The 10,001-nt window shown below is 47.9% G+C and overlaps 1 protein-coding gene across 1 annotated transcript; it reads left to right on the forward strand.

Annotated features, from left to right (window-relative positions):
* The first annotated feature begins 7,219 nt into the window (after positions 1 to 7,219).
* Positions 7,220 to 7,807, forward strand: LOC132589727 (protein Tob2-like). Its single transcript, XM_060262452.1, has one exon. The coding sequence runs from the start codon at positions 7,220 to 7,222 to the stop codon at positions 7,805 to 7,807; it is 588 nt and encodes a 195-aa protein (XP_060118435.1).
* The last annotated feature ends 2,194 nt before the right edge of the window (positions 7,808 to 10,001 follow it).

Below are 10,001 nucleotides of genomic sequence, written 5' to 3' on the forward strand. Positions count from 1 at the left end.
AAAGGTAATGAAAGGTTTGATTCCAAAGTACAATTTAATTGGGGAATGCACATGTCAGCTTTCCAGATACCTGCTTATTTCTTCATACATGGAGGAGGGGGGGGGAGGGTGGAACAGACCCAAACAAAGATGTAGCTCTTCCAATGTAAGGGGTAGCCTAACGAGTATGGACAAATCTCGGAGAGTATTCATCACATGACATAGAGCCATTTGGTGCCATGCAATTACAGTGCTCTAAAATGTGATGAGAATTATATTCCAACCCTATGGATGTTTCTCAGAAGCAACTACACTTTGTTGTGATGCTAATAAGTGTGCACAGCATTGCAGCCTTACTATGGGAGGTTGGTTAGACTGTGAGTGTGACTGACCCAAGGTCACATAGTGATCTTCATGCTGAGATCGAGCAAGACACGTATGTTCCACTCATGCCCTAGGTATTCCTCCTCCGGAGTCACTTCCTTTAAATACTAGATCCCTAAAAACACCTAATCATAGACCTGCTTTCACTCTTGCTAGGCTTACTTCTTTTCTCATTGCAGAGTTGACAAGTCGTTTTTCTAGAGTCGTGTACTCAGATCGCTTATGTGATTGTGGGTCTGGAACTGTAGAAACACTTGGCCATCTTCTATTACATTGTCATCAGTGGTCAATTCCTAGATCAATTTGGATAACTCCCATTCTTATTAAACACCAACTACCAACTGAACTTTGGGTGGTCTCTTATTTGCTGGCAGATACTAATCCTGAAACCTCCTATTATGTTACAAAATTTTTAACGATACTCTTATCTGCAAAACGACAGAAATCTGGATTGATCCGATGGCAGTGGAATCTGGCATATATGTGGCTAACATGACAACTTTAGGTCTACTTAACTGTACAATAGATTTTATTAGACATTCCTGTTTTAACATTTTATTCACTTTTAGATTTGAATACTTTGACTGTAACGTTTGAATTCTGTTAATATAAATATACCAGTGCATGTTTTGACGATTGTTACATCCTGATTGAGCTTAAGACCTTTGGTCATAGAAGCTAATAAATGAAATGAAATGAAATGAAAATGAACCCCATTAGGGACATAGAGAAGGCAAAATCGCTCCTCTCCCCATTCGGTACTGGCCAGATCTCATGCTTCCTGCCCTGTCATCTCTCCTGAGACTTCTCTTCCATCAAACCCACCCACCCCCTTCTACCGAGCTGTCTTATTGTGGTTCAGGTGAGGTCACTGGGCTCTTGATGCTCCTCTGTTGTTCTGACAGAGCCAGCTTCTTCCTGGCCTGTAGGATTTTGCCAGGGTCTCAGTGTTCCTTCAACAGGCTCCCACAGATTCTACTGTGCCCCTGGGATTGTAAGAGGGGGGTGTTTCCGGCCTGAAGTCTAAAGACCTCAGCAGGAGTCTGTAGTCCGGCTGTGAGCACTAGGGAGCTCCAAATGTCATCAGTCTCCAAGGCACACTTTCTGTCTCTCCTAAGCAGAATGGAGAGGAAATGAGCCCTTCCCATGTGAGCCTCTTTCCTTGATGCAGAAATAATTTACTGTGATCACTTCAGAGAGTGATCAATAATTTACTGTGATCAACTGGAGAGCCAGTTTGGTGTAGTGGTTAAGTGTGCGGACTCTTACCTGGGAGAACCGGGTTTGATTCCCCACTCCTCCACTTGCACCTGCTAGCATGGCCTTGGGTCAGCCATAGCTCTGGCAGAGGTTGTCCTTGAAAGGGCAGCTGCTGTGAGAGCCCTCTCCAGCCCCACCTACCTCACAGGGTGACTGTTGTGGGGGAGGAAGGGAAAGGAGATTGTGAGCCGCTCTGAGACTCTTCGGAGTGGAGGGCGGGATATAAATCCAATATCTTCATCTACCTCACAGGGTGTCTGTTGTGGGGAGGAAGGTAAAGGAGATTGTGAGCCGCTCTGAGACTCTTCGGAGTGGAGGGCGGGATATAAATCCAATATCTTCTTCTTCTTCACTTTCTGGAGCTTGGCCAAATACATCCTGTTCAGAGGCAGGATCAACAAGACTAGAGATCCCTGGAACAAGTCCCTTCCCTCCTGGATTGAATCAGTTTGCCATTCCTGCCTATGGAGAGAAGGAGTTATGTTCCCAAAAGTGAGGATTGCGCCACTCTCAGGACCACCAGAAAATGAAGACTCTTACTTGTGGCCTTCAGCCAGGAGGGTATCAGAATTGAATACTTTGTCAGTAAGGAAGCAGCTTTCTATCTTCCATAAAGACAAGATGCTTCTAAGACCAGAAAGTTAAATCAATGTTCCACAGGTCTCAGGAATTACAACTTCTGTCTTTCTGTCCAAACTCACAGCATCAGAAGAAGAGGTCATGATATGCTTTGGATGTAAGAAGGGCACTGAAGGCTTGCATTCAGAGAACAGATGCCTTCAGAAGCACCAGTGTCTTATTTGTTTCCATACCTCCTCCAAATAAGGAGCAAATAATGTCTAGGTTGGCAGTAAGCAATACCATTAGAGTTTCTACAGCTGAGGTCTACAAGGTACATAAAATTCCTGTTTCTCCAGGCACTACAGTTCACTCCATCAGGAGTGTTGCCACCAATGTGGTGCTATTCAAGCATGCTTCTGCTGAAGAGATATGCAAAGACCTAGTCTTCTCTCTCTCCCTTTGTCAAAACATTACAAGATTAACACCCTCAGTTCAGCAGATGCCACCTTTGGTAGGCAGGTGCTGCAAGATATCTTAAGTGATGATGCCACCCAATAACTGAGGGCAGCGCTCTGGGATGCCCCAGTCAAGATGTCCTCTGTCTCAGAGGGAGAAAGAACCATTGCATACTCATGTGAAGAGTCCTTCTCTTCTGAAAAAAAGAGGACCTCTTGTCCCTTCCAGAGTCAATACTAGTAAGGCATCGTGCAAGATTCTCTTTTTTTTCTCATCCCTTCTCTCTCTCCTGCTCCTTTCCCTTTTCTTTTTGTCTAGAGAGATTGTACTTCACCACAGACTGTTGCTGGAGAGGGTAACTCCCACAAAGCCAGAGACAGCTGAAAATTAGTTCCTACCTCCCTTAATCGGAGGGTGAGAATCGCCCAATCAGGTTGACCTCCTTTCCTCAGAGGAGGAGGACCCTTCACAGTGAGTATCCAATGGTCCTTTTTCTATATTGGTTCCCCCATGTATAATTTGCATTCCTCAGCAGTTGTAAGTATTGTAAACAGTTTGATCATGCTTTTATTCCAACACTGCAAAAAAAGACAAAATTATTTATAACCCCTTGAATTTTTGCAAATAATTTCAGGCAACCACGGTACATATATTATGCTGGTTACATCACTGGGTTGGCAGACGTAGTGGATGGAATTCTGAAGTGCTGGGGCATGGCTCTTTTGCTGTTCTGTGGCGACAACAGTGTTGGACTGCCCACATCAAAGCAAACACAAATTCAGCAAAGTTAACTGAGTAATTCCGGCTAGTCTTTTGCAGTAAGGACTTGCAGAGCACTGAATGAAAGACATCATTATGGCAACTGACTTCAAAGGCAACTAAGACTGGGGTATCATGGTAACACAAAGCTACAGAAAACGGAAGGCTTGGCAAAACGTTTATAATCTCTTAGGTCTGGCAAATGTTGCAGCAAGGAAAAAAGGGCTTAATGCACTGAAGAGCACACGTGTCCATTCCAATAGCACACAGGTTCAGGGCTGTGGCCAACAGCTGCAGAAGTCAGCAGCTTATTTCCAGTTCTCAAAATGCATGTGCAACTCAATTCTCCATTTTTAGGACGGAGATCCTGCCTCCATTTTTAAAGTCTGATTGTGGATGGGCCCTTGACAGACATGGGAGGTGCCAAGGCCATCAATCTCAACAGGCTTGGCAGGGATTTCAGTTCCATGCGTAGTCACTTGTAAGTGGGATCCACAAAGATGGCCTCTAAGGCTGCTAAATCCCCTCCTCTTTATTTCACTTCTAACAGTGTGGTAGGACCCCCAGATTGATAGCTTCAATAATCTATAATCAACGTGTGAGCAGAAATGCAAGCTTAATAAAGGCAGACACAAGAGGCTTGTATTAGCAATGAAAAGCAGAGCTTTCAGGAAAGAGGAACTAGCTCCTCTATGCCTTAGCTTAGCTGCAGAGAACATAGTTGCACAAGGTAACCGCAAAGTACAAGCTGACCGCGGAAGCAGGAGTCAGAGTTGTTTACCAGAAGGGAAAGGAGCTGGAAAGCCCCTAAGAATATGTACCCAGTATTCTCCCCCTGCACCCCACATAGGGAGAAACCAGATAAGACCAGAAAGGCCGGATGCCCTGACCACAGTGACCTCGAGTAACACCCAGTAACAGTACTAACAAGACCGAGTCCCCTTCCGAGTCCCCTTTCCTATGACTAAATATGGGCAGAGAACACCTACTAGGAGGGTGTCACGAGGGACAAGAGACCTCGGGTATCGGGCCTAGATGGGGAATGATGATGTATGTATTATATGAAAAGAGGAAGTATGTTTGAGGCTCTGAAGGCCTATAAAAGCTGTGATTTTTCTATGCTTGTTGCCCAGTCTCTCTTGAGAGTCTGGCGCCCGTGTGCAGAGGGCCCGTGCAAGTTAAATAAAGAAGCTGTTTCCTGATCTTGTCTCCGGTCTCTGTGATTGCGTCAGCTGAATTGGTAACGTATAAATAGGGTTTTTCCCGCTACATAATTTGGCGAGCCAGCCAGGAGGGGCATTTAGCCCCTTCTATTAGCCCGGCCAACCAGGGCTGGTGACAGGGGGGATCAGAGCAGCGGTAAGGAGCTCCCAGCCCCTTTTTTGGGCTGACCGTCCCTCTGTCTACCCTGTCCCTGCCTAGGTTTCAGTCGTGGCCTAAATTAGACTAGGAGAACGGGGCAACAGGAACCAGCTTCACGCCTTGGGCATGAGGTAGTGGCAGATTTAGGCCCTTGTGCCCAACGTGATAGATTTCCTCTACGTGACATAATTTGAGATTTGTAGTGAATCCCTCCATATGAGATTGTCTTAAGTCTCGGAGGAAGGCGTGCCTGATCAACACGCAGCAGCATCCAAGGACCTGCGGAACAGGGAAGGGCAGTGTCCCTTCTGACTGCAGTATTCCAACGACTGACTGCATGTGTAGATTGGTATTAGAAAAAAGGGGAAAAGTATATTTGAGGAAGTGGTTTGTCCGGACTGTGTGAAGTGTGTGTGGTGTGTGAACGAGACGATATCTTATATCGAAGTGAACGGGACGCACAAGTACTCCGTTTCCGGCCCGGGCGACCGCGGCCGGCGAGGAAAGTGCGGAAGCGAGTTGCCTAGGCTCCTATATGTGGTCACCCTCCCCTGTCTGTGTGTGTTAGTTGTCTCGTCTGTTTGAGGAAGTGGAACGGGAAATTGGGAAAGCGCCAGACCCACAAGCGAGGTAGCTCTCTTCGCCAGTATTAATTGATGTGACATTGGCCAGAGGCCAAGACCAATTTCTCACCCGCCCCCTTCCGCATTTGTGTCCAAAATACTTGGCTTGTTTGATTAACCAGGAGAAAGTCACAATCTGGGGGACGCCCCTGGTTGTATGATTGCCTCCCTGACTGGTCTGAGTGACAGGAAAACCTGGAGCCCTCCTGGAAGGTTCCAGAAGATGGTTAGTCCTTGGGTTGATATCCCTGGCGCATTAGCCCGCCACTGGCAGCATACTTTGTGTCCCCATTATCGAGTCCAGTTGTGGACTGGGACCTGTCAGACCACTATGGCCTGGCTGATTAAGCGTAACACCAAGAAGCCCAGCGGTAGTTGGAACAACCACTGGGCGCGGTGGTATTTTCTCAGGCAAGAAGCAGGAGATTGCATTCATGCCTGGGAGATCAAAAGGCGAACTGCCCGCCCCGAGACCACTCGCAGAGCAGAAGACTGGGCCCGTTTGTTGGCCAAGGACCCATTAGCTCTGGAGGAGTTTCGCTTGCGAAGTTGCCAACAGTGCCTTGACAAAAACGGTCCACCCAATCCCTCATCCAACCCCCTTCCAGAACTTGCCTGGTGGATTAATGCTTTGGATCGAGGGTGGGACCCCCTTTGATACAAAGACAATAATTGAAAACTACTTTGGTGAGTAAATGGCATAAGTCCCTAGGCCCACATCCCAGGGGCACTGATTCTCTGTTGGTGCGTCCCAAGACACCATAGGCACAATATTGGCTTGTGGAAAGGGGAGCACGGGAAGGCAACTGTATGGTTGCTGAAGGGTTCAATTAGATGGCCGCCTGGATGCTTGAGACTAAACCAGGCACGAGGGTGCTTCCTGAGAGAATTGGGGAGGGCCCCTTATTTGCTTGGAGGATTAAAGGCCAAACGGCCACCCCTGAAAAATTAGAGGTTGAATTGCCTCTCCAGCTTGGGCCGCCACTGAGGATCTGACAAAGATAGGTCGACCCTCTTTGGAAGCCTTCCAATTGGCAAAGAGTTAGAATCAGAGTCACGTTTCAGAATGTTTAGAAGTTTATATTGCCTTGCTGTGTGAAATATATCTGCGATGTTGCGTAACTGTGGCCTCGCTGAGAGAAAAACGAGAAGTGCAAATGTGGTTAAGTTAGTAAGACTACAAAAGGGAAGTACATGTGTTTTACTCCGGGAGATTTCTGGAGACAGCCCCAAAGATGCTATTTTATTAAGGCAGAAAAGCTGTGGGTTGGCTTGTGCTGTGACTATGACTGTAATACTGATACTGTGTATGGGAAAAGCACCTAGGAGAACTAATTATGTCCCACTTATGGGTTAGGGTGTTTGTGGTTTGAATGATTCTGTTAATGTGTTATTTTGAATGATGTATGGCTACAAGATACCCTGTTCTTGAACTAGCATTTCAGTTTCAGGACAAGGCAAATTTAGTTAAGACACCCCCGGGAATTAAGTATTGAGGTATTGAGCAGTGTTTGTTGCTGCCCCTGGCAGGGAGCTGGGTTTAAGCCCAATGCAAAGCTCCCAGTCTTTTTGCCACCTAGACTCGTTTAGACTTCACCCTTGCCCCTTTAGTGGCTAAAAATTGAAGAATTCCAGATCTATGGGCCCTCCCTAGAGAGAAGTACTCCAGAGGCAAGTCCTCTGCCTCTGGTCAGCTTACCTTTCAGAGGAAGTCCCCATCAGCTATGTGGAAACCCCCTCAGCCATCTGACGCCATCGGATGTCCTTTCCCCACTTCCGAGCCATGACCGAGCTCATAAGTGAAGTGATTTGAGCCTGGTTGTTGAAAACGGAGTATGCGTCCTGAGATCAAGGCTGCTCTGCATTTCATCACCTTCCACCTGTATAACAAGCTCCCCCGGAGACGGGTTGACCAGTTTGGAGAAGAGCTAGGACAGCTGCTACAGAAGAAATATGAGGGCCACTGGTACCCAGAGAAGCCTTTGCAGGGTTCAGGCTATCGTTGTGTGCACCTTGGGAAGATAATAGATCCTATAGTGCAACTGGCAGCCAAGAGAAGTGGATTGACTGTAAAGGATGTGCAGGCCAGTATCCCTGCAGAGTTGACTGTGTGGATTGACCCATTTGAAGTTTCCTACCAATTTGGGGGAGAAGGGCCAATCGAGACTGTGTACCTGAAGGACAGTAGGGGTTGCAGCATAGCAGACAAGAGAAGCAGAAGTGGGCTCAACCCTGAAGCCCAGGCGTTTGTCCCCACTAGAAGTCAGAATACCGTTTTGTCCAGCCCTCCACCTCCATCTTCTGGCCAGTCTCTTAGTCCGACCTTTACCGCCGTGACTTTTGCAGCTACCAGGTTTGGCTCCACTAAAGTGAAGAAAAGCCACAGAAAGTTGAGTTGGGGCATTGTTCACCCAGCAAAATAAGAGATTGGGAAGCAAGAGCTCGCCTAAGTGAGGCAGGCTGCCAGGACACTTATTTGGACAGGCTTTCACTTTTTACCTTTTTCTAAGGCGTCAACGGCCTGGGAGAATGGCGGAGAAAGTGTCACCAGCCCCTCCACCGGGAGTCGTGCAAGAACCCCAGGCTGAGGTCTGCTCTGATGGGAATCATGAGCCAGCAGAAGATGGTTCCCAGACAGCAATCCCTCGTAGGGGCCGACCCAAGAAGGCAAGGGCTCCAACCAAGAACGAGTCCAAGAAGAAGAAGCATGCTGTGAGAGCCTTCAGCAATTACAAAGGTACATACAACCTTGAGATCAAGGGGTGGGACCGGTTTATGATGTTCAAGAAGTTGAATGATGCCCTGGAGTTCCGAGATGCCCAGGAAAACCTCGCAACAAGAAAGGAGGCCCATGGTGAAGGCGGAGAACCTCAGTATGGACTAGAACAAGTTGGTCTCCGATCCCAAGGCCCACCAAGAAGTATGCAACCACCCCTGTTACACGACAGGCGTGCCTGGCACCACGGAATTGGCCACCGCATGAATTTCTACCCCGATGAGTGTCCAGCCACCCCTCCCCAGGTTCGGGAGAGAGGGAGAGGAAGAGGCCGAAGCAGAGTGCTCGACCCCCACTGGCAGATGATGAACGCACCTAGGGTCATGAGAGTAGCCACAGGATGGTATCTCGCCCCCTACAGGTGGGGTCCTGCAGCTTGGAACGAGGTCTCAGACCTAAAGACTGTAGCCGAAATTGCACCAGAGAAAGATGGCCATGAAAGCACCGAGGGCCCGGAAGAAGCAGCTGGCCTGGTCCCAGAACAAGATGTGCACCCGCAGGAGCCTCTTCAGGTGAAAGAAGAGACTCCCCAGAAGGAAGAGAGCCCAGAAGGAAGCCTGGAAGAAAATCCCAGTTGCTGAATTTCGTGTGCAGTCGCAAAGGGGGGACCCTCTGAAGTGACTTTGAAGTGATTTTGATTTATTTGAGTTTTGATGTTTGCAGCCATTCTCTTCCTTTGCTGAAGCAACAGCTCTGTGTAGGAGATTTGTTCGTCTATGAAGCAAATGTTCGAGCAGCCCAAGAAGAAGAAGGTAGGATAATCCCTGGGAAAGTTGAGGGATCATGATGTGTCACAAGCTAGTTTTGGCCTGACACATTGCCTAGTGCCTTGTTTATACTGAAATGCTTAGCAGAAGTAAATAGGCCTAAAAGATTCAAATCCTCTAGGTTCTGTCTATGAGAAGCCTTTAGGGAAAGCGACTAAAGGAAGTGGCATATGTTATGATAGAAAATAGGCTTGCCTTGAGCCTTGTATTGTTTTTTGACTATGCAATTTAATCAGAGTTTTTCTAGATAGGCTTTTCAGATGCCGTTCGCCCCCGAATCTGGTTGTTTGAAGGCCAACCTCTGAGTACCACTTGCCGGAAATAGTGGAGCTCACAGGCAGCCCCCTCTGGACCCTTGCCTACCGGCAACGGCTGGGTTCACAGGGTTCATCCCCTCTGAGCTCCACCTACCGGTAACGGTGGAGTGCACAGGGAAGAAGATCCCGTCGTCACAGCAGAAGAACTGAAGATTATGTATTTTGAAGTATTGTTTGATGTAGAATCTAAGTCTGTTGCACCCTACGCAGGCATAGTCTTCATGGTGATATTCATCTTAGGGTTTTTAGTAGCTTTGTCTTTTGTTCTCCTCTTTTGCTTCCGCAAGCTGCGCCAGAGACAATTGACAGCCTGGGTTTCTAGCAACAACTTATCCTGAGCGTTAAATGGGTCTAATAGCTCCCCTAATAGCTCCTCTAGATTACAGTTTCATCATACCAGTCAGCGCAGGGGCTATTGGGACCATATCTTTCTTGATATCTTTCTGCTGTTCTCTGTGGTGCCTGGAGCGTAAAAGGAAGAAAGAGCTCAGGCAGAGAGTGATAAACATCAGGGAAATGTTGCCCGCTATAGGCGTGAGTGCATTGATCTTTTGGATGCAAGCCCCCGTGAATTGGAGAATACAGGCCACGGCCTCGAGCTCCCAAAGGAGTGTGACAATGCACATACCCGACCCCTGCCAGGAACACCGAGCAGCCCCCGCAGGTGCCCTGAAGTTCCAAGCAGCAAACCAGACGTCCCCGTCCGGTACGTCACCTTCGGTGTCGACCTCGACCCTTAATATGCCCCAGAACATGG

Source organism: Heteronotia binoei, chromosome 21, assembly GCF_032191835.1.
Source record: "Heteronotia binoei isolate CCM8104 ecotype False Entrance Well chromosome 21, APGP_CSIRO_Hbin_v1, whole genome shotgun sequence".
Classification (NCBI taxonomy): domain Eukaryota; kingdom Metazoa; phylum Chordata; class Lepidosauria; order Squamata; family Gekkonidae; genus Heteronotia; species Heteronotia binoei.